At 61.6% G+C, this 25706-nt stretch overlaps 14 protein-coding genes across 14 annotated transcripts; 4 read left to right on the forward strand and 10 right to left on the reverse strand.

The window, feature by feature from the left end:
* Window positions 1–3: 3 nt before the first annotated feature.
* On the reverse strand, window positions 4–869 carry DTD1 (D-aminoacyl-tRNA deacylase 1; the record flags this gene model as incomplete). Its single annotated transcript, XM_062772184.1, has 6 exons — window positions 805–869; window positions 704–766; window positions 547–669; window positions 430–491; window positions 264–386; window positions 4–225 (listed from the first exon to the last, which is right to left on the reverse strand). The coding sequence occupies exons 1-6, from the start codon at window positions 845–847 to the stop codon at window positions 4–6; spliced, it is 636 nt and encodes a 211-aa protein (XP_062628168.1). The 5' UTR covers window positions 848–869.
* Window positions 870–5038: 4169 nt separating this feature from the next.
* Window positions 5039–5768, reverse strand: LOC62_04G005639 (uncharacterized protein; the record flags this gene model as incomplete). The annotated part of the gene is made up of 2 exons (XM_062772185.1): window positions 5039–5480; window positions 5521–5768. 2 exons carry the CDS (start codon window positions 5766–5768, stop codon window positions 5039–5041), a joined length of 690 nt encoding a protein of 229 aa, XP_062628169.1.
* Window positions 5769–6153: 385 nt separating this feature from the next.
* Window positions 6154–6465, reverse strand: LOC62_04G005640 (uncharacterized protein; the record flags this gene model as incomplete). Its single annotated transcript, XM_062772186.1, has 1 exon — window positions 6154–6465. The coding sequence occupies one exon, from the start codon at window positions 6463–6465 to the stop codon at window positions 6154–6156; it is 312 nt and encodes a 103-aa protein (XP_062628170.1).
* A 7-nt stretch (window positions 6466–6472) lies between these two features.
* On the reverse strand, window positions 6473–7665 carry lsm1 (U6 snRNA-associated Sm-like protein LSm1). The gene is made up of 6 exons (XM_062772187.1): window positions 7592–7665; window positions 7488–7556; window positions 7138–7206; window positions 7057–7103; window positions 6892–6969; window positions 6473–6852 (listed from the first exon to the last, which is right to left on the reverse strand). Exons 1-6 carry the CDS (start codon window positions 7644–7646, stop codon window positions 6763–6765), a joined length of 408 nt encoding a protein of 135 aa, XP_062628171.1. The 5' UTR covers window positions 7647–7665; the 3' UTR covers window positions 6473–6762.
* Window positions 7666–7872: 207 nt separating this feature from the next.
* LOC62_04G005642 (uncharacterized protein) lies at window positions 7873–9175 on the reverse strand. Its single transcript, XM_062772188.1, has 3 exons — window positions 8885–9175; window positions 8716–8847; window positions 7873–8678 (listed from the first exon to the last, which is right to left on the reverse strand). Exons 1-3 carry the CDS (start codon window positions 8990–8992, stop codon window positions 8019–8021), a joined length of 900 nt encoding a protein of 299 aa, XP_062628172.1. The 5' UTR covers window positions 8993–9175; the 3' UTR covers window positions 7873–8018.
* A 177-nt stretch (window positions 9176–9352) lies between these two features.
* On the reverse strand, window positions 9353–10596 carry LOC62_04G005643 (uncharacterized protein). Its single transcript, XM_062772189.1, has 2 exons — window positions 10222–10596; window positions 9353–10170 (listed from the first exon to the last, which is right to left on the reverse strand). The coding sequence occupies exons 1-2, from the start codon at window positions 10429–10431 to the stop codon at window positions 9667–9669; spliced, it is 714 nt and encodes a 237-aa protein (XP_062628173.1). The 5' UTR covers window positions 10432–10596; the 3' UTR covers window positions 9353–9666.
* A 305-nt stretch (window positions 10597–10901) lies between these two features.
* On the forward strand, window positions 10902–11712 carry EGD2 (Nascent polypeptide-associated complex subunit alpha). Its single transcript, XM_062772190.1, has 4 exons — window positions 10902–11023; window positions 11085–11374; window positions 11428–11563; window positions 11607–11712. The coding sequence occupies exons 1-4, from the start codon at window positions 10934–10936 to the stop codon at window positions 11646–11648; spliced, it is 558 nt and encodes a 185-aa protein (XP_062628174.1). The 5' UTR covers window positions 10902–10933; the 3' UTR covers window positions 11649–11712.
* On the reverse strand, window positions 11689–12615 carry pfdn1 (Prefoldin subunit 1; the record flags this gene model as incomplete). Its single annotated transcript, XM_062772191.1, has 3 exons — window positions 11689–12011; window positions 12061–12205; window positions 12371–12615. 3 exons carry the CDS (start codon window positions 12613–12615, stop codon window positions 11982–11984), a joined length of 420 nt encoding a protein of 139 aa, XP_062628175.1. The 3' UTR covers window positions 11689–11981.
* A 208-nt stretch (window positions 12616–12823) lies between these two features.
* On the forward strand, window positions 12824–14346 carry LOC62_04G005646 (uncharacterized protein). The gene is made up of 10 exons (XM_062772192.1): window positions 12824–13067; window positions 13121–13251; window positions 13289–13426; window positions 13471–13548; window positions 13596–13652; window positions 13692–13759; window positions 13798–13994; window positions 14041–14103; window positions 14142–14263; window positions 14308–14346. The coding sequence occupies exons 1-10, from the start codon at window positions 12831–12833 to the stop codon at window positions 14336–14338; spliced, it is 1122 nt and encodes a 373-aa protein (XP_062628176.1). The 5' UTR covers window positions 12824–12830; the 3' UTR covers window positions 14339–14346.
* Window positions 14347–14450: 104 nt separating this feature from the next.
* LOC62_04G005647 (uncharacterized protein) lies at window positions 14451–15044 on the reverse strand (the record flags this gene model as incomplete). Its single annotated transcript, XM_062772193.1, has 4 exons — window positions 15018–15044; window positions 14908–14984; window positions 14822–14872; window positions 14451–14780 (listed from the first exon to the last, which is right to left on the reverse strand). Exons 1-4 carry the CDS (start codon window positions 15037–15039, stop codon window positions 14451–14453), a joined length of 480 nt encoding a protein of 159 aa, XP_062628177.1. The 5' UTR covers window positions 15040–15044.
* A 202-nt stretch (window positions 15045–15246) lies between these two features.
* eif2b2 (Translation initiation factor eIF-2B subunit beta) lies at window positions 15247–16849 on the forward strand (the record flags this gene model as incomplete). The annotated part of the gene is made up of 4 exons (XM_062772194.1): window positions 15247–15332; window positions 15383–15435; window positions 15483–16724; window positions 16777–16849. Exons 1-4 carry the CDS (start codon window positions 15312–15314, stop codon window positions 16847–16849), a joined length of 1389 nt encoding a protein of 462 aa, XP_062628178.1. The 5' UTR covers window positions 15247–15311.
* On the reverse strand, window positions 15891–20734 carry GUF1 (Translation factor GUF1, mitochondrial; the record flags this gene model as incomplete). Its single annotated transcript, XM_062772195.1, has 5 exons — window positions 15891–16724; window positions 16777–19784; window positions 19822–20339; window positions 20381–20444; window positions 20481–20734. 4 exons carry the CDS (start codon window positions 20732–20734, stop codon window positions 17063–17065), a joined length of 3558 nt encoding a protein of 1185 aa, XP_062628179.1. The 3' UTR covers window positions 15891–16724; window positions 16777–17062.
* A 310-nt stretch (window positions 20735–21044) lies between these two features.
* On the forward strand, window positions 21045–22734 carry cysB_0 (Cysteine synthase 1). Its single transcript, XM_062772196.1, has 2 exons — window positions 21045–21249; window positions 21526–22734. The coding sequence occupies exons 1-2, from the start codon at window positions 21127–21129 to the stop codon at window positions 22501–22503; spliced, it is 1101 nt and encodes a 366-aa protein (XP_062628180.1). The 5' UTR covers window positions 21045–21126; the 3' UTR covers window positions 22504–22734.
* sec1 (Protein transport protein sec1) lies at window positions 22731–25605 on the reverse strand. Its single transcript, XM_062772197.1, has 6 exons — window positions 25411–25605; window positions 24950–25294; window positions 24819–24911; window positions 24635–24768; window positions 24184–24599; window positions 22731–24148 (listed from the first exon to the last, which is right to left on the reverse strand). The coding sequence occupies exons 1-6, from the start codon at window positions 25436–25438 to the stop codon at window positions 22771–22773; spliced, it is 2394 nt and encodes a 797-aa protein (XP_062628181.1). The 5' UTR covers window positions 25439–25605; the 3' UTR covers window positions 22731–22770.
* Window positions 25606–25706: the final 101 nt, after the last annotated feature.

Here is a 25706-nt window from a genome sequence, read left to right on the forward strand (position 1 = left end):
GCCTCATTCCGCCTTGCCCTCCCCCACGCTCTCGCCCTTCCCCCTCAACCCAGGCGGCACATCGCCCGCCGCCTTCCGCCGCTCCCACTCGGCCTTCTTCTCCGCCCGCGCAGCAAGCTTGGCCTTGGCGAGCTCCTCGGGGCTGGCGGTGGGCGTGCTGGCGCCCGACGTGCCCCTGCTCTTCGGGGCGCGGTCGCGCGAGTCGAACATGACGGTCACGGGGCCCTTTTGCGTCAGCCTTGCCACACACAGCCCGCACTCACGTCGTTGACCAGCGCAACCTGCATCATGGCGCCGAACTCGCCGTCCTTGATCCTGTCTGCGCGGTACGTCTGCCGGATCTCGTCGAGGAAGGCGTGGTACGCTGCCTTTCCTGGGATGGTCGACTGCGGGGTCAGCTGCCCCCCCTACCTCCAGGCCTGTACGCACCATCGACTCGTGGAAGTCTGGCCGCGCGCCCTTGAAATTTGCAAACAGGGTGAACTGCGACACTGGGCGTGTCAGTCAAGCCGGGCTTCGGTGACTCTTCGCCCACACCCGACGCACCACACAACACCTCGCCCTCGATATCCGCCACGTTCTTGCGCCACGCGCCAGTCGTCGCATCGTCCCACAGCTTGGCGGCCAGGATCTTCTTGATGATCCACGACGCGTCGGCTGGTGTGTCGTCTTATATCAGCAACGGAACCACCGCACGACCCACTCCGCTCGACGCCGACCAGCACCATCAGGCCCTTGTCGATCGCGCTGATGACCTTGCCATCGACTACTGTCAGCTGTGCCCTTGCGTACGCCCTCGCGCACCTGTTACACTGGCGTTGAGGACGCGTTGAACGACGGCGCGCATGGCTACTGCTGTGGTGGTGGATGGTTGGGATGGTTGCAAAAAGTGGAGGCTGGAGTCAGTGACTTTTCGGCAGTGGCCCGAGTGGAGGTGGCCGAAACGAGACGCTGCTCTTGGCACAAGCACCGCACAGCGAGGGTTTACACATTCATTCACAAACTTGAAACTACTAGTTTAAACATTTCTGGGGGCGACTACTAGCCCTGGGCCGTCGCAAAGGGTGGAGCATCGCTCACTTGGCCTGCTGCTCAGAGTCGGGCTCAGAGTGCTCAGTCACAGGCGCAGGCGGGCCAGTCTTCGTGACAGTCGAAGGACCCGACTCTGCAGCCGCTGGCGCAGGAGCACCAGCACCGGCAAGCGGCGCAGACTTGAACATGGGCGCGCGACGAGCGGCGCCAGCCGCCGCATCACCCTGAGCAACTGCTGCATTGGTCGCCGGCGTCGTCGACGACAAGGCGGATCGGGCAACGCCCGGACCGCTGCTGGGGCGGCTTAGCGTGGGAAGAGGCGTCGCCTGTCCACGGCGGCGGCCGCGCTCGATAAGAATCGCCTCGTTTAAGAGGTTGGTCGAGCTGGCCGGAGTCGACAGTGTGCCAGTTGGAGCGGGTGCTACCGGGACTCCAGCGAGGCGAGCTGCAATAGTCTTCGAGGCGTCACCAGTCGCGGGCGGAGTGCCAACAGGGGTAGTCGCAGCACCTGGAGTGCCGGGCTTGCTAAAGGTAACCACTGGCACTCTGGCTAGAGCGGCAGCATCGCCGGCAGCGACATAGTCCTTCTCTTCCGTCGACGTCGACGTCGCCGCGGCAGTGGCCGCCGGGGTTAACCCAGAGTTCTCCCTGCTGTGGCCCGGCTGCGAGCCGGTGCGTCTGCCAATGTTGAACTTGATGGGGAGCTTGGGCATGACGGTCCTCTTGGGAGGAGCCGCAGGTGTAGTGACAGGCGGCTCGAGATCCGCGTCGTTGGTGTTCGGGAGAGGAGTAGCGGCAGCAGCAGCCGTGACAGCCTTGGCGCGGTCGAGGGCAGCCTGCCTGGCGGCAAGGGCAGCCTCACGAGGGACATACGAGGACGCGGGGTTGCGAGTACCACCGTGCTGGTCGTACTCGTCGTAGATTTCCTCGCCGATCAGCTCCTCGAGCACGTCCTCGAGGGTGATGATACCAAGAGGAGCGCCCTCAAGGCCGTCAAAGAACTGATTGAGGTTCTTGCTGGGGAGCTCGGCGTCGGCAGGGACGGCCTGCTCAAGGGTTGACAGGGCCAGAGAGGTGGTCTTCAAGTCGGAGTCAATTCTCTTCTTTGCCTCGGCCTTGGTCTTGATCTTCTCCGCCTCGGTGGGCTCGATAGGCGAAGACTGCTGGGACGACTTGGTGGTGCTCACCGACTTGCGGCGGGTGCGCTTCTTGGACTTCTTGGCCGACTCGACGTCCGTCTTGGTGTCGTCGTCATCCGTGTCCGTCTCACTGCCACTGCTGCCAGACGACTTGCCACCGTGCGAGATCTCGGCAACCTTGCGCATGAACCTCTGCTTGAGGGTGTTGGCACTGTGGGTCATGACCGACTCGACGTCGGCGTCATCAATGACTCTGCCACGACGCGAGACGATGGCCATGTGCGAACGGCCCTCCTGGAATGCGTTGAGCATGTTGGTGAGCGGCTCGTCCCAGGGCACCGAAGGGATCGAGTTGATGGGAATGCTGGCGAGAGGTGTGGCGTCCTCGGGGTCGAGAAGAACACAGCTCTTGACGAGAAGACTGCCGATAACCTTCTTGACCATCTTGGTCTTGGGAGGGCCGACATTTGGGGCAGTGAGGGAGATGTCGGGGACGCTGACCATCTGGTAGACGGGGATACGCGAGTGGCCCGAACGGACGACAAGGCCGAGGGTCTCGTAGTCGAGCTTTGCTTCAATGGGCAGCATCTGTAGAGTTAGCTGGAGTGCGAGTCCGTGGTCGCAATAGCTGACTCACGAATACATCGTCGATAGACGTCATTGCGTCCTTGACCGTCTTCTGCGACAGGTCGAGGGCACCCTGGGCAATGGTAACCGTGTCGAGGTCTAGGTCGCCACCGCCAGCCCCGGTCGCCGCGTGCATCTTGATCAGCTCGCGGAGCTCTTGGCGCCTGTAAATGATACCGTGATGGGCTCCGAGGATCCACTCGAGAAGCTTGGCAATGGGCCATGCAAGAGGGAAGAAGATCCACGTGAGGACACGAACGACGGGTGCCATTGTGGCGCCGATCGCGAGACCGTAGCGCGAGCATACCGACTGGGGGATGATCTCGGCAAAGATGACAACCAAGGCCGTAGAGATGATAACGGCGTAAATACCACCGCCAAGGACGCCGTCCATGATAACAGGGAGGGCTTCGTTGACAATCATGTTGCCTAGGATAAGGGTGGTGAGGAGCAAGTGCGAGTCCTTGCTGAGATCGAGTTAGTACCTCGGTCTGTGCGCAATGCGGTGTCATTGTACTCACCGAACAGGCATGATCTTGCGCGCATACTGCTGCTGGATGGGAGTGCCCGAGATGGACAGGACCTGGAGCTGGGTGGGGTCGACCGAGAAATAACTGGGGCAAGGTTAGAGGGAAGCTACGACAAGTGACGCCTAGTGACTCACCCGAGGGTCAAACCCGCAAAGGTACCAGACAAGACGACGAGCACGGGGATCATGACGGCTTCGACAATGTGGGTCGTGTTCATCTCGACATGCTCGCGCTTGGCCCAGTGGCGAGTCGCCACGGGCACGAGCTCAAAGCCAAAGGCATTGGATGCAGTCTTGAGTATCCACGTTGCGCTCCAGCTCAGGAAAGAGAGGATGGGCGTGTGGTTCGTCTTGGTGGTGGTGGTGGTTGACGAGGGCTTGGGGCTGGCAGCGCGCTGCTGGAGGTTCCAGGTGGCGCTAAGGGGGTTGGGGGCGACATTGCGTGCGGTGGCGACTGGGAGTAGGCAGAGCAGGGCAACGAGCAAGGCAGCGTGGATGACCTTGAGAGTCGCCGCGGTGGTCGTACGAGCAACAGTTGTGGTGCTCTTGTGACCGACGCGTTGTTGGATAGCGTGTTGCGTTACTTGGTAGTTTACAGACACGTGCGTGGGGAGCGACGGCGGCGCGTCGCTCACGGGGTGATCATTTGCTTGTAGAGTACGGCCAAACGGTCGTATATCGGGCGGAGTGGGATCGGATCCTTCGTCGGCGTAGGCCATTCGATGAGTGGTGCTGGGGCTTGTCTGTGGAGGAGAGGGAAGGAAACCTGGCAGTCGCCGAGGAAAGAGTTGATGTTTGTGAGAGAGTGAACGGGAGGCGAGGGGTTGCTGTTGGCAGCTTATATCAGAGAGGGAGGGGCAGAGAGAGGGAGAGCCTGGGAGGAGTGCCCACTTGGGCACCGGAACAGAGGATGGGCAGGGAAAACACTCGCTTGGCCCCTAAATCGGTTCTAATCCAGGCAGTCTAGCCAAACGCCAAGCCAACACACACACACACACACACACACACGGAATCAAATTCTTGCTAGAAGAGTCCGACACAGCATTGTGCAAGGTCCGCCAGTGACGACATGGCCGTGCTGCGCGGTGTCGCTCGCTCCACTTGGGCACCTCCAATGCAACAGAGGTACTATCGCAGAGGTCGCACGACCACCGCTCCACTGATAGCAACCTGCTGGCATCGACCACGGTTACGACACTACAACCAGTGGCAGCATCAATCTACTAGTACACTCAGACACTGTGGGGTACCATACCCCAGTTGTGAGACCGCCGCCGGCTCCACAGTGGGCAGACGCGCCCACTGTTTCACGCCCCCAGATCGTCGGTGTTAACGGCTCCAGGCCTCGGCGCCGCCCTCCACTGCTGGGTGTGAGACGTCCGGGCTAAGGTAAATGACGGGCGCAAGTGCTGCTGCGGTATCGGCACTGTGGACGGCGCGAGCTGCTCGGCCCGGTGGAGATATTGCCTGGAGTCGTCGTCAGCGTCGTCATTCTCGTGTCACATACTCGAGGTTGTTTCGGACGCCCCCAGGAGCTGGCGCAAAGTTCGCTGCACTGGCCGGACGATTGAAACTAGAGTCCAGTTGCCTGGCCAGACGAGGGGGGACAACAGTACTGGGACGCGGGGGGAACTCTGGGTTGGTTTGACGAGGTGCGAATGAGAGGCTGGGAAGTCAGTCAGCGACGTTGTGCGAGCTGGCTTGGGGGAGCCTACCCTTGTGACGGATCCTGAGGCCGAGGACGTTTGGAGGGAGGTGGCCCCATGGGCTCGAAATCTGGGGCCTCGTAGTCTTGGGGCCTAGCAGTGGACTGAGGTGGTCCCCGCTCGAACATGAGTCCTTGCGACGGTCCAGCGAGCTGCTGCTGGCCCTGGTTTTGGTGGCCCTGGTGCTGGTGGCCCTGGTGATGGTGGCTCTGGTGCTGGTGGCCCTGGTGCTGGTGGCTCTGGTGCAGGTGGCTCTGGTGATGGTGGCTCTGGTGCTGGTGCAGCCGTTCGTTCTGCTGCTGCTGGTACAGACTCTGCTGCTGCTGGTGTAGCAGGTTGCTCTGCTCAAAAGCCGCAGCCTGGTCCTGCAGCGCACGGTTTTGGGCATTCGCCTCACTCAGCTGCCTCTTCATGTCCGTGATCTGGCGGTTGAGTTGCTCGATTTGCCTTTGGGTGTCAGCTCGAGCGGCTAACACGGGCGACGCACTTGGCCTGCTCCTCCTTCTCTGTCTTCTGGGCCCTCAAGGACACATGGCACTCGTCGATAGTGGCCTCGAGCTGCCGAACCGTCCCAGCTTGCGATCGTGTCAGCCGCTCGAGCTCGGCGAACTGGAACTGGATGTGTGAGCACTTTGGCTGCCGGTGCTTGCGTACCTTGATCAGGCCGAGCGAGTCGCCGATCCCGGCAATGATCTGAGACCTGGGCTGGAACCACTTCTGGAGCTTGGCGGGCATATGCTCGTCGATGGGGTGGATGACCACTCCTTGCCTGTTGCAGTAGGTGCAAGTGCCGTTCTGGTCTGGGGGTCAGCGAGTGGTAGAGATGGGGGACAAACGGCGATGGTTGGAGTCGCTGCACAGGATGTGGCCGCACGAGGTCGCCCAGAAGGCGCGCCTCTCGCCGTCTGGTGCGTCGTAAGGGTACGAGCTATGTGGTCAGCATGAGGCCTGGTGGGGGTGGGGAGGTGAGTCAACCGAGGGGAGGGGAAGAGGCCGGGCAGCGAACAGGAGTGTCGTCGAGGAAGGGTCAGGTGGTAGCACCTACGCGACAGGGAATGGTGACCCCAGTGCTCGGCGTGGACGTCCAGCGACGCCGAGGAAGGCGACTCGAGTGAGGTGGTTAGACCGGGGTCAGAGGGTGAGGAAACACGACGGGTGTCGACGTGTGGACAAGGGTGAGGGGTGAGATGAGAGGGGTGAGAGTGTGGTCAGAGGCCAGCCCCGATGCGACTAACCATAGCGAGCACGACAAGAACTCGAGGAAGGCCATGGGGTCGTCGGGCTGACGTTGCACCGCACCACCGTCAACCGTCGGCGGCTGGGCGGACGGGTGCTGCGTGAAGCTGTTGGGCTGCGGGTGCGGGTGCGGGTGCGGGTGGGGGTCGCGGTGGCGCGGGAGTGGGTGCCTGCTGCTGCTGCCGTAGTCGTCCATTGCGAGTGGTGCGAGTGATGCCTGATTGGGGTGTACGTGATGAGATGAGTGAGTGAGAGTGAGAGAGAATGGGCGAATGTCAGGTTGATTTCGCGAGGGAAGACGAGGAAGACAGTCGCCAAGTGCCAGGAGCAGGTCGCCACCAAATTAAGCGGTCCGTGCGCGGGCGATCATGTCAATGTCGACCTGCCATGCCGCCCCTGCACTGTTGCCGCTGCCGTTGCCGTCTGGTCGCCGCTGCTCCCCCCACCCCATGCATCTCTCTACTGCCTCTCTGTGTCGCCTCTCACTGCCCGCCTAGTACGCGTCGCCCTCGTGCCGGTCCGACACGAAGCCCAGTGATGCCATGACCTTGTCCTTGACGATGTTATCCCGTTCTCTCCTCTTCTGCGGGCGTGGTTAGCAGCGCCTTCAGAGCCCACGCACCTCGGCGTCGGCGATCTTGGCGCGGATCTCGTCGGCGGGGATGGGGCGCAGCGGGATGTTGTCCTCGGCGATGAGGTCCTGGGAGGTGTTAGGTTTTCTTCGGCAGCTGCAGCTCGAAGCACGCCGAGCCCAGCAGCTCCACGGTGCCCCCCAGCGCTGACTCACCACCTCGCCCAGCGCGACAACGTTCTCTCCACGGATCAACAAGACGCCTGCGGTCAGTCGCATCACGAGAGCAGCCCTCACCAATGTCGACGTCAGAGTACTCGAACTTGAAGTGTAGCCTCTCGACGGCGTCCTCGAGGAGGAAGTTGGCTGCGGGGGGGAGGGGGACGAGGGGAGCGTGGGCCGATCAACAGCGATGGGAATGAAGTATGTGAGGCGCGCAGTGGAGGTGTAGGCGTGAGGGGGAGGGGGCGAGGTGCGCCAGCAGCGGCGACGAGGAGAAGGAGGTGAGGCGAGCAGCAGATGCGGCGTCGCAGCGAGGCCAGGCGGACAGCAATAGTGGGCATGACAGCGAGCAATACGGGGCGAGAAGAAAGGCGATCACACGCGTCAGCTACAGCTCTCGCTCCGCGCCCGCCGCCGCGACCCACCAAACTGGTCATAGCTACGCAGCACGCCGATGAGCTTCTTTCCATCGCGCAGCACGACGAGGACCTTTTCTGCGGCGTTAGCGCGACCGAGACACCTAACGCACTGTCCACGAGGTCGACTAGCGAGCCCGAGGTCGTGAAGGGGATCAGGGCGTCCATTGTGTTTGTTGTGGTGTTGGTGAAGCGGCTTGTTGTCGACTTTGAACGTCGAGTTCGTTGGTGGTGGATGTCTGACAGTGGTCGACGGGACCAATTTCGTGGTCGTCGGTGGTGGCTCTTGGCGCTTGCTGCGTGCGCTGTGTTCCAGTCTCAAGCCTGTTGCGCATGCATACATAGTGCACGAACGGCAGCTGCGCTGGCAGCATGCATGCCCAGCTGGCCATGGACCCCTCCCATATCACGGAATACATAGTATTACAAACAATCTACGTCTGCGATGGACCCCAAATCATCTGCCTCTCCTCGAGCGAGCTCACGTTGGTGCGCAGCAAAGCGCGGCCATATCGCTTCCCACCCGCCACGCGCACCCGCCTACCGCGACCCGCGGCGGTCCTCAATCTCAGCATACTCGCGCTCCAAGGCCAGCTTGCGGTGGTTGGCATGGTACTCGAGCGTGTCCGTCTCGGTGCCCGTCGCATAGTCTGGCAGGCGTGATCGGGGCGGGACGCGGGGGTACGCTCCTGGGATTGGGACCTTGCTTGCCGTTGCCGCGCGGCGCGGCGGGAGGTTGGGCGGCGAGCGCTGTGCGAACGACGGCTCGGCAGGGCTCACTGGTGCCGAGCGGCTGCTGCTGCTGTTGTGGTTGTACACTGGCCGCGGCGGCTCCCAGCCTGGCGGCGCGCTCTTCTGCCGTATGAAGTCGTTCTCGATAGTCACAAACGTGCTCGTCTTGATGGCCACAGGCGGCTTCCAGTCCGGTGGGGGATTGACTGGACTTGTCCCATAGTTGGCTGCTACGCCTGTCGCCTCCGCCGCGCGCGCGGTCGCCTTCTCCGCCCGCTTTGACGCCTTGGCCTGCAGCTTCTCGGCCTTCTTGGCCGCCTTGAGTCGTGCGTCCTCGATGCGCTGGGGGGCTTCCTGTGCGATCTTCTCCGCCTTGGCCTGAGCCGCTGTCGCCTTCTTCAGCTCGCTGCGAGCCTTCTTCTCGGCCTTCTTCTTGTCCTTGAGCGCTTGCTCGCGCTGCTTCTTTGCCTGGGTGTGAGGGGTGGTGCGGGGGGGCTAGACGTACCTCCTCGGCAGAGAGGACTGGTGTCTGCGGTGAAGGTGAGCTCGCGGCTGTTGATGGCGAGCTGGGGTCCGGATTCCGCTGTTTCGACTGCTTGCTGCCGCCCTTGACGGCCTGCTTGTAGGTAGGTGGGGCCTGGGCGTCAGCACTGCCAGCAGCAGCGCTCACTCACATTCTGCTTGGCCTTGGCCTTGCTCTTGCCCTTCTTCCCCCTCTCTGGATTGCTCGCTGGAGGTGATGGCGCCGGTGGTGGTGCCGGACGCGAGGCGCTCGAGCCCATGGCTTGGGTGGGTGGAGTCGAGGTTGTGGAGTTGTTTGGCTTCCTTAGTGGCGGCGACCGATATGTAGCGAGTGTTCTATCGGTTCTGAACGGCGTGATCACGACGTTCGAGTCCGGGCCTGGTGTATGTAAGTTTAAAGAGAGGGTGTACGACTGAGACAGAGATGTGTTGCGACGTCGAGATCAAGTAGACGCTGACGACGATATCCGCACAGCCCGCAGGAAAACATTTCGGCAACTGGCCACCTTGCCCGCTTGGCATCATGACACTGAGGGTTCACATTCCTGTGGCTGCTGCTGCAGGGAAGTCGTCGTTCCTGCAATCGCCCCCCAGTTCACATCGTGCCATGTACACTAACCTCGTAGAGTAACAAACGCACGCTCAGCCACGCCCCGTCCAGCAGCACAGCACCGCAGTCTGCATACACTCGTCCGTGGGCGTGAGAGACTCTGCCAACTGCGACACCCGCGTCATCGTAAACGCACTCTCCTTCGGCTGTAGCCGATAGTGTCCTTCGGTTACACGGCGCCAATCTCGGTCTACTGATAGAACCCAACCCAACGTTACACAAGATCTACAACAGCTAAAAGATACAAAAAGCGACCAGTGTCGAGCGTCTACAAGGAACAGCCATTGCGGCGTAACAGCGCCGAGGGCGGGCCGCCTCTCTGGTCTATTCATCCGGATTGGCCACTGTCATCGGCCCTCGCCGGGGCTCGCGCTCTGACCGCCGGCTCAATGGCTCTGGCTCGAACTCCTCGACCTCGTGCCCGGGGTATGGCGGCGGGGGCTGGGTTGTTAATGGGTTGCGAGAGCCTGGGTTACCCACCTCATCAAGAGTGTCACGACTGGCCGCGCGGGTTAGCCGGCGTGGGGGGAGTGGCGGCACTGGCGTGCTCGGCGCGCTCGACATGGTCTGGTCCAGGGTAACGGGCGAGCTGACACCGCCACCATCTATTTCGCCCTCCGCCGCCTGGGGTAGTGGCGGAAGATCGCGGTCCAGAACCTCGCGGTCAAGGATCAAGTTTGTCCGCGACCCCGGCGTGCTGCGCGCCCCGGGGTACGGCGAGTGCGAGAACGGTCGTGACGAGCTCAAGCCTGTCGGCGTCGGCGGCGCAGACGACGACGACGCGACCATGTGATCCGGGAGTGGGGGTGGTGGGAGGTGGGGCAGTGGCTGGGGCGGGTGTTAGCTATGTTCTGCTCCCAGTCTCCAGCTCGCACCCACCCTCTCTCGGCTCTCAAAAGGTGTCACCTTCTTATCGCCCCGTGCCTTGCGCTCGATGCTCATGACCAGGTCGTACACCGGGTCGTAGATGAACGACGCCTTGGGCCTGCGCATGGCCCGGGTCACCTCGCTCGGGGGGCCATCGGGGTTGGACGCGTCCCGGTGCGCGTGCACCCCGGCCTTTATTGCGCGAGCGATGAAGAGGGCCATGGGGCGGGGGCAGAGGCCGTGGGGGCTGAGGTGACTATGAATGTCTTTTGGGCAGCACCCGTATCGCCTGCTACACCGGCTGGCGGGTTCGTTGTGTGCTAACCAAGTGGTAGAGAGTGGATGAGACTAAAGAGTGCTGCTGCGCGTCGATGCGATGCACTTGAGAAATGTCTCAAGCTCCCACTGTCGTTGTTGCTGCATGCCTCCTCTGAAATCTCGCCGCCGCCGTCGATTGTCACACTGGCTGGTGGGTGGCGCTCGAACCGAGGCAATGTGTGGGGCCACTGCGGCAACTGAGTAGATTTGATCCCGCTTTTAATGACGTTTCATTTAGGCTGGCCTGTTCCCTGCCCAGTCGGTATCAGTCGCAAACTCGGCCCTTGCCAGCACCCGTTGCCTGCTCGCTGCTCGCTGGCTGGTCACCCGCCAACCGGCAGGCAGTCACGACACCACTTTCCACTCGTTTCCAACAACCACACATCTCCACCACACCAACACCATCATGTCGATCGAGAACCTTACCCTTGAGGACAACGCCGCCACCGGCGTCACCGTCGACCTCTACTCCAAGCCCGAGCGCAAGGCTCGCAAGGTGATTATCACTTTGCAGCTCGCCGCGCCGGCAAAGATCCACCGACACTAACACTCCACAGGCTCTCGAGGGTCTCGGCCTCAAGAAGGTCCCCGGAATCCAGCGTGTCACCCTCCGCCGCCCCAAGGGTGTCCTCCTCGTCGTTGCCCAGCCCGAGGTCTACAAGTCGCCCGGATCCGACTGCTACATTGTCTTCGGCGAGGCCCAGGTCGAGGACCCCACCTCGGCTGCTCAGATCTCGGCCCAGCAGCAGCTCGCTGCCTCGACCCAGGCTGCCCAGGCTGCCCACGCCTCGGGCGGCTTCAAGGACGGCATCCCCAAGTCGCTTGAGGACTTGATGGGTGGTGATGAGTGAGTAGGCAGTGTGGAGTGTGTGGTCGCCCGACCCGAGCTGACGTTGCCAGCGCCCCCGAGCTTGACGACTCGGACGCCAAGAAGCCCGCCTCGGGATCTGGCTCGACCGAGGAGGACATCAAGCTCGTCGTCGCCCAGACTGGCTGCACTGAGGAGGCTGCCCGCGCTGCCCTCGAGGCCGAGAACGTAAGTTGGCAGACGTCGCCGGGGACCCAGCTAACTTTGCCAGGGTGACATTATCAACACCATCATGAGGATTAGCGGTGCCTAAGCGGCGCGCGTGCAGAGATGAAAATGAAGGTAGACGCCTCCATGATGCATGGCATTCCATGTGACGTCGGTGGGGGAGGATTCGGCGGAGACTGGTTGTGGAAGAGGTCAATGAGGCGGAGGCTCGAAGCACTTGTGGCAGCCACAACCTGTTCCGGACAACCACACCGCTGCACAAACTCCACACACGCCTGCCGCACCGCCGCCGTTGACTGATCTATATACATTGCGCTACTGCGAGCCGGCCAGTCCGGTGGAACATGACACGTATGCTGAGGATGTGCTGTTGATGGGGGTATACACGAAGCGGGGGTATCTATCTTCGTGCGCGCGTCTACGCTCGCTCGCGGTTCTGGCTGTGGAACTGGGCTGTGTCAGCTACGTCGCACCTGTCTGGCCCGGGAGCTACACACAATGTCCCGCAGTTGGCCGTTGGCCTCCTCGACCTGGCGCTCAAAGTACTTTGCCTTCTTGGTGAGCGCGTCAATGTCGGTCGTGAGCGTCTTCTGCTGCGCCTCGTGGCGGGCGTTGATTTCTGAGCGCGGCTGCTCGATGAACCTGCGCGAGGGTTAGCAAGGCGAGCGGGCGAGCAGCCGGGGGCGAAGGACGCGATCGGGCGCGACTGGTCGACTGGTCGCGAGGCGTGGACGTGTGGCCTCGGCCAAGTCCAGAGCGCCGCGACTTCACGCTGCTGCTGCAACACAACCCCCCACACCCACTTACATCTTGCCCACACCACGGAACATGCGCGTGTCGTCGCTCTTGGGCACCGTCGCGAGCTCGCGCACCGTCAAGTCGAGGATCTTGCGCTCCTTCTCCTTGCTCTGGATCTGAGCGCGCACGAGCGAGTGCTGCCGCTGGGCCGTGACGGCCTGGGTCTGGATCTGCTGCAGGATCTGGGGCGGGGTCAGAGGGGTCACCAGCGTGAAGCTCACCTTGCGCAGTGTATCGTCTGAGAGGTTGGACATGGTGCGTGGGGTGGAGAGAGCTGAGATTGTCGTCCAAGTCGATGACCTCGATGGCAATCGACCACTGACAACTGGCTGGCTGGTGCGGCGCGGGACCAAATGTCCACACCGACACCAGAGTGGAGGTGCACCACGCTGGTCGCCTGCAAAAACACAGTCATGCCTTGTCTTCTCCGCTCTCGCCGGATCTCCACTTCCCCATTGCAAAAGTCACCATGGCGCCCCTCCTCGTAGACCTCGACGTGTACCTCGCCGACCCCAGCTCGCCCGCCGCGCAGGCGGAGGCCCGCAAGGCTGCCGAGTCGCTCATCCTCACCGGCGCGCTGGTGGTGCGCGACTCGCGCGCGCCAAAGGAGGCGAACGACCGCTTCCTCGACCTGTTCGAGGACTACTTTGCCCTGCCGCAGGCCGAGCTCGAGAAGGATGAGCGCCCAGAGATCGGGTACCAGGTGGTGGGTCCGAGTTCAATGCCTCGCAGGAGCGCAGCAGCTCACACCACACCCAGGGCGTCACCCTCGAGAACACCGAGAAGCCCAAGTGCAGCCGCGACGACGAGTGCCAGGCCATCATCGCCAGTCTCGACCCCGCCGAGCGCCCGCTCGACCTCACGGGCCACGACGCGGACCCCAAGTGCCGGTGGGTTGGAACCGTGGCGCTGCTGACCTGACCCCAGCTTCTTCCACCGCATGGCTGATCGCCCGCCGTACGAGTCCAAGTTTCCCATTTCGACCGCGCCGAACGTCGTGCCCAAGGCATTCGAGGCGACATGGGAGGAAGGTGTGAGCGAGTGGGGCGGGTTCATCAAGCAGGCGTGAGTTGCGCTTTAAGCCACTCGGTCGCCAACTGACCCCGCAGTGTGGAGGGTGTGGCGCGTATGGTGGCGGCGGGTCTCGACCTCGACGAGAAGACCTTCCTCGACGCTGGCCGATATGGGTGAGCTGTCGCCTGACTCCAGAAGTTCTATAAAGCTCACGCTGCAGATCCCATCTCCTGGCACCCACCGCGACCGACCTCGTCAAGTTCGGCGAGCTCGACAGGTGGGTTCAAGAGCCACCGAGCAAGACCTAACCCACCAGCATCTACGCCGGCTTCCACACTGACCTCAACTTCCTCACCATTCACGGCCAGTCGCGCTACCCAGGACGTGAGCTGATTAGCTGAGTTGGACTTAGCTGACAACAGTCAACATCTGGGCCCGCAACACGGGCCAGCGTATCCCTGCTCGCGTGCCCGAGGGCTGCCTCCTCGTCCAGGCCGGCAAGCAGCTCGAGTGGTTGACTGGCGGTCTCATCAAGGGTCAGCTTTGTCGTCGTCGGGGTCTCAAGCTGACTTTCGCAGCTGGCTTCCATGAGGTCGTGTGCAACCAGGCGACGCTGGACGTAAGTGTCCAATGTCCAGTCTCCTGTGAACCACCTGACGCCACAGGCAATCGCTCGTCGCAAGCAGACACACCCAGACCGTCCTCTGACTCGCATCTCGTCGACTTTCGTGAGCTGTCCAATACTGGGCGACAGCTGACACCGCAGTTCTGGCACCTGACACCAGACTTCCCCCTGGCGGCCATGCCGGAGCTGAGGAAGCGCGCTGAAGACCGGTTCGGCCCGCAGAAGCAGTACGGCGAGATGCTCGTTGGCGATCAGGTCCGACAGTGAGTGACTTGTGGAGAAGATTGCCATTGTTCTGACCCCTCAGGGAACTCGGCCTCATCGCCTTGATGTCGTAGGAGTAGAGATACCGTCTTGATGATGTATAAAATGATGAGCACGTTAGTCGTGTGAGCACCTCAGCCACACCTCAACCGCAGCATACTATACAACAATACATGATGATGCACCTCACGACTTGTGGTTCTCTAGCTCCTCGAGCTGGGCAACGAGCTCGTCCATCGGGTCTGGTGCGGCTGTGCTGGCGGCGGCCGCAGCACCCGAGGATGCTGGCTGGGCTGCACCTACTGGTGCCGCTCCACCGCGGGCAGTTGGCATAAGCAGCGAGCTGGGGTTGTACCCAGGCGCAAGCTTATGCAGTGCGTCGCGCTCGCGCTGCTCCTCCTCGACCTCGCGGGCGTGCAGGACCGCGGCGTTGCGCGCGCGCTGTTCCGCGATAGCAACATGCGGGGGCGGGGTGAGGCCCACGACGTGCTGCTCCAGCGTGAAGGGGTAGACGAACTGCGGTGTGAGCTAGGCCCCGACGCAATCAGTTAGCTCACGTAGGCCGTGATGTCCTCTGGGAGCGGGTGGATGTCGTTTGGCATCTCGACCTGGCGTCAGCTGAGGAGGACAGCGCCCAGCTCACCCGTGGTGGGAGCCACAGCGCGGGCGACTTGACGAGCGGGACGGTCGCGGCCGCCGCGTACTGCTGCGGGATGGGGCCTGGGGTCAGCTTGCTCGGAGGCAGCGCCATACCTATTTGTGTTGGCGCGCTCATTGTGGTGTGGGCGATGGCGAGGTCGAGACGAGCAATGACGCACGCAAGTATGCGCTTGGCGGCGTGTGGGGTCATTTCAAAAGTGCATTAGAAGGGGCTAATGACACGTGAAGAGAGCGGATTAGAAAAGTCACCACGCCCGCCTAAAGGATTTTTCCGACTCGAACTCCCCCTCGACTTGTTGTCATTGTCCACCGTGCTGCTCGAGTTGCTTGTGCGCACCCACAAAAGTTCCCTAGACTCGCGCCCCGCCGCCACCCTACAACAACGCAATGGCCGCAGAGGCAGCTCTGGTGAGTCTGCACTCTCCACCACCACGACCAGCACAATGGCTAACAATCAGACCGAGGCCAGCAACAAGCTGGTCGACGCGCTCGTCGTGCGCCTGCGCCGCCGGTGAGTTGCCGCCCCGTTTCACGCCCGCCCCTCTGACACGCACCCAGCCAGATTGTCGGCTCGCGAAACGTCGCGCTCGCGACCGCGGCGCTCATCCAAAACATTGTCCGCAGCGTCAAGTACACGACCATCGACGAGCTCCTCTCCATCATCCGCAGCGTCGGCCGGCGCCTCGTCGAGGCCAACCCCAAGGAGCTGGCCGCCGGCAACATTGTGCGCCGTATCACGCGGCTCATCCGCGAAGAGTACCGCGCCGCTGCTGCCGCGCGCCTGTCCCAGCCGCCCAGCATCCCCGGCACACCATATGTCGGGCCGGGCACGCCGGGGTTCGTCACCCCCCCAACGCAGTACTTTAGCATTGCGACGGCCGCCAACGCCGCCGCCGCCGGCCGCACCGGCACGTCGTCGGGCCACGCGAGCGGCAGCATACCCTCCACGCCGGTGATCACGCGCCAGGCGAGCCTGTCCAACTTTGTCGCCATGCGTCACTCGCGCGTGCAACTCGAGCGCTCGGGCCTGGAGCGCCAGGGCTCGGTGCTCGACTTTAGCGCGAGCACCAACAGCCTGTTTGCTACCCCGCCAGGCCACCGCGGGAGCCGCTCTGGCCCGCTCGACGTGGACGAGTGGGAGGCGCAGCAGGCGCGCGAGAACGCCGAGTTTGCGCGCCAGGCCGGCAAGCTCAAGCCCGTCCTCATTCAGGCCATTGACGAGGTCATCAACGAGCTCGAGACGACACACGAGGACGTGGCCAGGGGAGCAAAGGAGCACATCCACTCGTCCGAGGTGATTCTTACCCTTGGCCACTCGCGCACCGTCGAGGCGTTCCTCAAGCAGGCGTTTAGAGACAGAAAGTTTACAGTCATTGTGCTCGAGTCGGCGCCCAGCTTCCTCGGCCAGGCAATGGCAGGCAACCTGGCCACGGCTGGTATTCCGACGATTCTTATTCCCGATGCGTCTCTCCACGCCATCATGCCCAGAGTGACAAAGGTCATTCTCGGCGCGCACTCGGTCTCGGCGAACGGCGGCCTCTTCGCGCTCGCCGGCTCGCTTGCCGCCGTCCTCGCTGCCAAGACGCACGCAAAGCCCGTCGTCGTCACCACGGGCCAGTTCAAGTTTGCCCCAGTGTGGAACCTGTACCACGAGTACGACGCGCTCGACTTCCAGGGCCCTGGCCCCGTCATCGGCTACGACCACACGGGCGGCGGCGGCGGCTTTGAGGGCGTCGAGGTGACCGACCCACACTACGACTACATCCGCCCCGAGCTCATCAACCTGTACGCGACTAATGTGTAAGTGGACAAACACGGGCCTGCGGGAGTCAACATACTGACCCACTCGCAGCGGCGACCACCCCCCGTCCTACATCTACCGCATCATCAAGGAGGCGTACGACGACGAGGATATTGAGCTGTAAGAAGGCAGCGGGCCCAGAGGCGGAGAGCGCGGGGGGTGGCCCCGCCGCTCAGGAGCAGCAGCACTACCATGCCCCTTGTGTATGACGTACAGTGCATGCTCGTGTCATTGTTATGCAGGGTATACAATCTATGCAAGATATGGCTTAGAGATGGCTTGACGCGCCGACGTGCTGGAGGTGCATCGGACATCATCTCCGAGGCGAGGTGCGCACCTACGGCCCTCCCTGAGGCCGCCGCGACGCCCCCTGCTTCGCAAGCACTTCGCGGATCTTCATAATCCGGCTCGACTCATTCCATCCCTCCCAACCCTCTGGGTTGTTCGGCCCGAACTTCTTCGTCAGCGCGTCGAGCGTGGCGCGCACAGTTGTCTCGTCGGCGTTGGTCGTGCGCGCAAACGCCACGAGGATATAGTAGATGAGCTTCTCCGTGGGCTGTTGCGAGCGCGAAGCGTTTGCGGGAAGCCGGGCCGACAGGAATGAGTGGAACACGTCTTCGAGCGCATCAAGCGTCCAGCCGCCGAAAGACGGCAAAAATTCCGACCGGCGGGTGCTCCACACGCTCGTCAGCTGGCTCGGCGATCCAAAGTTGAGCCAGAGGGGAAAGGCGGACGTGGCTCCCCCTGCGGGGCCAGACGGCACCTCGCCGTACTTGGCAAAGCCGCGGAACAGCCCAGTGTAATCGTGGATTCGCGGGACATGTCCGTCGTCGATCATCTCGCGGAGCACCTTGAGGGCCGCGACGAGGTCACCGCGCCATCCCAGCCCATTCACCATCATTGGGTACGTGTAGCGCGAGGGGCGGAGGCGCGCAAAGTCGATGGACGAGATGGCGTCGTCGTCGGGAGGGGGCTGGTGAAACCGACTTGGGCGGGAACGCAGGCCGTTGTAGAGCTTGTACGCAGTCTCCATGTCGCCAGCTTTCACCCTCAGCCAGATGGCTGCGTTGACAAGAATCACCGCGTTGTCGGGGTCTTCGGTGACGCGCAGCGCTTTTGCCAGCTCGTCCACGACGGAGCGGGGGCTGGGGCCCATCCCGGCAGCGAGAATACGAGTGAGGTTGGCCCAGCTTCCGGGCTCGATGCCGGACGCGATCATTCGGTGCCAAAACTTGTCGTATCGTGGAATGTCCTTTGCCACGAGGCACAGATACAGCATGTGGTTGATGGAGACTTTGTACTCATGGAGGCGGACATCATCGTCGGGGACCTTTGGGAACCGGTGCTCAAAGTGCCTTTCAGCCTGGCGTAGATCCTTGTTCGTAAAGCTGCGGCGGTGACGAGCGGCAGACACAAACAGTGCCGCCTCCAGCCCATGAACAGCGGTGTATTCACGGCGCACAGTGTCCTTGAGCGCACCGGCAACTGTTTTCAGACGGTCGTTGGCGTCGCGGACGTGATAGAGGTGTCGCCTGTCCATCACGTGCATCGCTTTCGCAATCGCCTTTAGCTCGACTGGCGTGAATGAGTGACTCGTTGATGACAGATAAAGTCGACTAAAGTCGTTGAAGAGGTTTTCCGACGACCCAGGCGCCTGCTCGGTTATCTGGACGTGAATGTCGGAAAGCATTGACGAACGTTGCTGGGGGGAGATGTGAGGTAGTGAGTATCGGTTCGAACCGGCTGCCGCGCGACGCTTTGGGAGAGGAGGAGGCGACGGTGGGAGCTCAGTGGTCAACCAGTCGTGGTGAGCCTGAACGTGAAACCTCGCAGACGTCGTGAACGATCTTGGGCGCGCGGAGAGCACCTGGAAGAAAGCCGATTGGGGAATGTCAATGTTGCCTGCGAGTTTCTTGAGGCGTTTCTTTCCTTCCTTCTGCTTGTTGAGGTGCTTCATCTTGCGCTCGTAGTGGCCTCCGTACAGCCCGGCGGTGACGTCCTTGCGCATGGCAGACAGAGTCTCACGCGAGACGACCTTGTTTCCAACAGCGGCCTGAATGGACAGCTCGAACAGCTGGCGAGGGAGCACCTCCTTGAGCTTCTTGGTCCAGACCCTTCCGATGGCGGGCGCGGCGGGGCGGTGGACGATCATGGCAAGGGCGTCAACAGGCTTGGCATTAAGCAAGATGTTGAGCTTGACGAGGTTGGATGCCTCGTATCCGGCTTCCTCGTAGTCAAACGATGCAAACCCCGAGCTCGCACTCTTGAGGTCGGAAAAAAAGTCGGTGACAATCTCGGACAGAGGCAACGAGTACCGCAGGATGGCACGGTCAGTTCCTTCGAGGAACTTGTACTCGAGCTGGACGCCGCGGTACTTGGAACACAGGTCCATCATGTCGCCAATGTAGTCGTTGGGCACAAAGATTGTTGCGTTAACCATGGGCTCTTCGACGCGCTCAACCTTGAACCGCGTGTCGGTCACGTCGGGAAACTCGGCAGGGTTGGAGATGTACTCTTCTTTGCCGTCCCTGTACACGAGCTTGTACGGCACGGTAGGAGCAGTGACGATGACTTCAGAGTCATACTCGTCTTCGAGGCGCTGTCGGAACACGTCCATGTGAAGCGTTCCGAGGAAGCCGAGACGGAAGCCCTGGCCGAGGGCGGCGGACGACTCCCTTTCCACGGAGACGGAGCGGTCGTTGAGCGTGAGCCTGTTGATAGCCTCTTCAAGCACCGTAAACTCGGCGCTGTCGGTGGGGAACACGCCGGCGTACACCATGGCCTTCATGGGCTTGAAGCCTGGCAAGGCGTCGACGCTCTTGTCGACATATGCGATCGTATCACCGATGTGCGCCTCTTCCGAGTTCTTCATGTTGCAAACCAGGTATCCAACCTGTCCCTCTCGCAAAGCGTCTACTGGCACCTCGTCTGGGTTGTTGATGCCGACGTCGAGGACGTCGTACTTCTTGCCAGTCTGGAGGAACTTGACCTTGTCGCCCTTCTTGATCGACCCGGACATGACGCGAACTAAGGAGACGACGCCACGGAAACGGTCATAGCTGGAGGGTTAGGATAAAGCTCGTCGTGACAACCTACAAAGTGTCAAAGACAAGAGCACGCAGGCGCTTGTCACTGTCGTCCCAGCGAGGTGGAGGCAGACCGTCGATGATCTGATTGAGCACATGCTCGACGCCGAGACCGCTCTTGGCGCTGATCCGCATGTGGTCCTCCTTTGGCAAACCAAGCGAGCTGGCAATCTGCTCCGAAGTCTGATCGGCCTCGGCATGAGGGAGGTCGACCTTGTTGATGACGGGCAACAGGGTGAGGTTGGCCTCGAGCGCGTGGTGGAACACGGAGAGCGTCTGGGCCTGGATACCCTGCGTGCAGTCGACAAGCAGCAGGCCGCCCTCGCATGCTCCCAGACTGCGCGACACTTCGTAGCTGAAATCGACATGCCCCGGGGTGTCGATCAGGTTGATCAGGTACTTTTTGCCGTCAGTGTGCGTGTGGATAATCGAAACCGTCTGCGCCTTGACTGTGATGCCGCGTTCACGCTCGACCTTGAGTTTGTCAAGGAACTGGGGAGAGGATTCGGGAGGAAGGGTGTTGGTCATCTGGCGGGTTAGTGCCTTCTGGTCAACAACACTCAACCCACCTGGAGCAGCCGATCCGCGAGCGTCGACTTGCCGTGGTCGATGTGCGCGATGATGGATAGGTTTCTGCGGTGTAAGTAGAGTCCACACGACCACACTCACCGTATCCTCTCCGGAGGGAATTGGGACATGTCTATCTTTGTTCTCCGGCCATCTGGGCCCACGCCCTCGGTACTGGCTTTGGACGATGCGGCAAAGGCGCGCACTCCGGGCACGATGCCGCGATGGGGAAGAGCTATCGGTGTGGCCGATGTCGACGGCGTAAGGCTCACCCGCGATGCTGATACGAGAGGCCTGGCGCCCGGGCGCGCCGAGAGCGCCGTGAGCCGCGACAGGGCTCTAACTCTCCTCATCATGCGGGTTGTGAGATGTCAACAGAGGCGGCAACTGGCTCTCGAAAGTCGGAAATGGACGTTCTTCCTCGCGGAGAACGTCCATTGTCCGTTGAGGCCTCGCGTGTCTGCCACGCGCCACACACGTGGTGTCGGTCCCGGAAGCGACCGATCGGCACAGCGGCGGTTCTAATCCAGATTGTCGTCATTGATGTGCCTGCCGGTTTTGAGCACGTCAGAGCCTTTTCAATTCGGAACGGCGACCCAACAATTCCAGCTTGCTGACTTGCGAGGTGGTGCAACGAGACATGCATCGAGCTGCTGCTACTGGCAACTGGAGCAACACATCATCTGACCTGCCCATCTCACTCTCCCCCCCTCACAACCTTATCATAACGGCAGCAGCAACAGCTACCATGTCTGTCCTCCGCTCGGCCCTGCGCCCCATCGCTCGTCACGCGGCGACTCGCGCCTACGCGACCGCCGCGACTAGCCGTGTCGTCAACGGTTTTGTTGGCGCTGTCGGCAACACGCCGCTGGTGAGTGTGCTGCGGTGCTGCTGGAGGATGCAGCAGTGGGGTGGGGGCCACATGCACGCATGTGCATGGCCTGGTCGTTGTTTGGGAGCAGGCCAGCGAGGCGAGCGTCGACCGTGGCGCCTCACAAGACTCGGACCGTTGTTGGAGCTAGGCATCTATCAGCCTCGACTTCAGCGCGTCGGCCAGATGCCGCATGGTCTTGGTACAGCGTACCAGGTCGCAAAGAATCTGCCCTTCCACATTCTGTCCCGGCCCTTGGCTGACGCCTCGCTCTAGATCCGCCTCAACAAGGTCTCTGAGGAGACCGGCGCCAACATCCTCGCCAAGGCCGAGTTCATGTCGCCCGGCGGCTCGATCAAGGACCGTGCCGCGCTCTACCTCGTCAAGGACGCCGAGGAGCGCGGGCAGCTGCGGCCCGGAGGCACGGTGGTCGAGGGCACCGCCGGCAACACTGGCATTGGTCTTGCCCACGTCTGCCGCGCGCGCGGGTACAAGTGCGTCATCTACATGCCCGACACGCAGAGCCAGGAGAAGATCGACCTGCTGCGCATGCTCGGCGCCGACGTGCGCCCCGTTCCCGCCGTCGCGTTCGACAACGAGATGAACTACAACCACCAGGCGCGGCGGTACGCCGAGAGCCTGGACAACGCCGTGTGGACCAACCAGTTCGACAACGTTGCCAACCGCAACGCGCACATCGTGTCCACTGGCCCCGAGATCTGGGAGCAGACGGGCGGCGGCAAGCTCGACGCGTTCGTCGCGGCCACCGGCACGGGCGGCACACTCGCCGGCATCACGCGCTACCTCGTCGAGAAGAGCGACGGCCGCGTCGAGAGCTACCTCGCCGACCCGCCCGGATCGGTGCTGTACAACCTCGTCGAGAACGGCCGTCTCGAGCGCGAGGGTACTGGCTCGATTACCGAGGGTATTGGACAGGGCCGTGTGACTGAGAACCTCAAGCCCGACCTCGAGCTCCTGTCTGGTGCCGTCCACGTGCCTGACGCCGAGTCGATCAAGATGATCTACCGCCTGCTCGACGAGGAGGGTCTCTACGTTGGCGCGTCGTCCGCCCTCAACGTCTGGGCTGCGACCCAGATCGCGAAGAAGAAGGGCCCCGGAAGCACCGTTGTGACTGTGATCTGTGACGGCGCGTACAGGTATCAGGCGCGCCTGTTCTCGCGCGTCTGGCTCGAATCGAAGGGCCTCTTTTCCGCTCTGCCCGAATCGCTTCACAAGTACGTCGTCCTTCCATGAGCGACCGTCAGCGACCGTCCGCCACCCCAGCCACCTTCGCACGTACGCAGTGCTTGGGTGAGCGACGGCAACAGGCTGCCAAATGCAGCGCAATGTAGAGAGGGAGAGAGCGACTAGCACAGCGTCTTGGTCCCAGTAGTCCACTTTGTGGAATCAACATCACTTTGTGGTATCACTTCACTTTGAGGTATCAAAATCACTTTGTGGTATCAACATGCATGTTTACGACACAACCAAGACTATGCTATGACGAGTACGAATACTCTATTAATCCTTGCCCCACTTCATCTTGAAGAGGCTCTCCTTCTTCTTCTTCTCGCCATCCTTCCTGCTCGCCTTCGAGTCCTTGCTCGAAATTGACAGCGACGAGAAGCCACCGCGGAGGTCGTTGTTCGAGTCGCTAGGACGCATAGTGCTCCCGCTCTTGCCGCTCTTGGCACTGATGGCAGAGGCCGGTGTTGGGGGCGCGAGTGGAGGCGGGCCAACAGGGGGCACCCAGTGGCGGTAGTCCAGAATCCGCTGGTAGGGAACAGGCTGACCGGGCTGCCTGTTGATGCGGACCGGCGCCTGCGGGTGGACGGGGATGGGGTTTGGAGGGTTGCCAGCAATGCCACCACGGCCAAGAGACCGAAGGTCCTTCATGAAGATCTCTGGTGTGACAATATGTGTCGAGCCAATGTAAATGTCCTTGCCAAGAGCCTGGCTGAGGACGTAGGCCTGGCGAAGTTCAGAATATGTGACACCTCCAGCGACAAAGATGACCAAGCGCTGCTTGCTGTCGCTGTTGGCAGCACGCGCCGAGGGTGCCTTGTGCCATGTCGGTCTGGCGCTTCGGAGCGATGTTCCGCCGTTCAGGTTGGCGGGAGCAAGGCTGTTGCCGCCCCGCAAGGACTGCGAAGTCTCTGCTGGCGAGTCGCGCATGAAGGGGAACTGGTGTTGATCCAAGCGATTCCCAACGTGCTCCTCGACCATGATCTGCACCACTGGCTTGTAGCGTGAGAGATCAAACTGGTCATCCGCGTTGACGTATTTCTGCTTTATCCTCGACCCGCGCACGCGTGTCTTGCTGTCCTTGACAACGGTGACGCCGAGGTAGATGAGGTTGTTGACCATGTCCTGCTCAGAGAGCGACAGTCGGGCGTGCTGGTATAGGCGACGACGGTCCTCGTCGGCGACACCATCGCGGAACATGATGTAGAGAGCGATGACACGGACCTTGTCGAGGTTGCTCATGTTTCGGTCGTCCAGCAATGGAACCATCTCCTCGACAATGGATTTGGGGGCCTTGCCATCAGGAGTGAAGCCGGTCGCACAGCACTGCTCCACGTTGGCAGCGAGGTTGAGCTTGTGCTTCTGGAACAGGTTCATGCACTCCTGAGCCATTTCGAGGTGGAGTGAAAACTGCTCGCGCTGTGTCTGGAACTGGGGCAAGTTGGCCAGCATGTCCTTGAGCATGTCGATGCTGACGTTGTTGGCGTTACCGCTGAACCCGGCGTGCTCCTGGGCGAACCGTCCAAAGTCGGTCATGAGGCGGTCGATGGCATCCTTCATGTGCAGGTGACGAACGGAGACCCACACTTCGTCGTCGTCGGACAAGATCGCCTCCTTGTCCTCCTTGCCGCCGACCGTGTTCTCGTACGTATATCTTTGTTGTCAGTCACATCCAACGTCAGGACTCACCTATACTGAATGCCGTCCTCAATCTTCAACAGGTCGTTGGCCATCGCCTGGTACCAGAACTCATGCAGGAATGGAGCGACGGGATCGATGGAGCGGTCGACGATGAACAGCATCCCTCGAGGGCGATCCGATTTTGTCGGGAACTCTGGGTTGTTCGCCATGTACTCGTCAAGGTCGTTCTGCACCTGAACCGCGATCTTCTTGGGAAGATAGTCGCCAATGACCTCGGGTGTTCTGTTTGCGCCGCCCATTGCCGCTCGCCAGCGATTACTCTGCCCCGTTTGCGCGCTGGAAGGCGTTGAAAGAGACGATGACGCATTGGGCTGGTTGACCAGGGGACCAAGAGGGGCGTGGTGCGTGGGCTGGTAGTATCGAATGTAGGGATTCTCGTTGATGGTTGTGAGGACGTTGAGAATCTACAGTGTCAGTTGGTGAAACGCACTGTACGCACCGCTCGGCCGGTGACCTTGAGGTCATCGTAGAAGGCTTCGAGGGACAAGTCTGCCGCGGCAACGCCGCCGAGGTTGCCAAAGTATGAGTAGAATGACGAGGGCGTTTGTGTCGAGAAGACGCGTTGCTCCGCAGCTGTGACCAGTTAACGACGTGTGCCATGGCGGTGGTCTGCCAACACTGACCATAGAAGTTGCAGTAGAGCTCCACGAACGCCCGCAGAACACCAGATGGGCCAAGTCCATCAGTCAGGCGCTGTGCTAAGCTGTCATCGATACCTGCAATGTCAGCTCGCCATCATTCGACGCTCACTCACCATCGGTAAAGTACACATGCGCCGAGTTGTACGTCTTGCGGCCAACAAAGTCGGCAATCACACGATCAACATTCTGCGCCGTTGGTGTGAGGATGTACAGCGCCTCAACCTGCATCGGCTGTCGGGGCGAGTGGAGGGGTTCGACGGCTGCGGATACATCAGCGTCTAACTTTGGCACAGACTGGGCACCGCTCTGCGAAGCCGCAGACTCATACGCACAGGTCACATTCTGTTGGAGGATATCGTACTGGGTGTAGACCGAGTCGAGGAGGGTCTGCGATGCCTTGTCGGTGATGAGGATCTTCCAAGTACCGGCAGGGATCGATTGGATTGCGGTGGTGAATCCTGGGCGCGTTAGATTGAGCTCTGGAGGTGGTATGCGGCAAGGTCGAACGACGAAGGCTCTGCTGGCAACGCTGGCGCGTGCCCGGGGCCGTGTGCCGTGCGCCGGCGCTACTCACGAGCCTTGAGCAGGTCCTTGAGCACCATTTCGACCTATGCCAGATGGGTGCAGTGGAGGAGTAGAGGGTGTGGGCCTTGATGTCTTTGCTGTGATGGGTGTTGATGATGATGATGATGGAGGAAGGTGGGGGGGATAATAGTCAATGTGGTGTGTGTTCGTGGTCGTGGTGGTGGATGGGCCGACGACGGTGCGGGGTTGGCTGCTGCTGGCGGACAGGCTGGAGGCACGTAGTGACGTGCGTGACTATAAGCGGCGGCCTGCCTGCCAGGGCGGAGGGAGGGACAATAAGGGGGC

This window comes from Vanrija pseudolonga, chromosome 4 (genome assembly GCF_020906515.1).
Source record: "Vanrija pseudolonga chromosome 4, complete sequence".
Taxonomy (NCBI): domain Eukaryota; kingdom Fungi; phylum Basidiomycota; class Tremellomycetes; order Trichosporonales; family Trichosporonaceae; genus Vanrija; species Vanrija pseudolonga.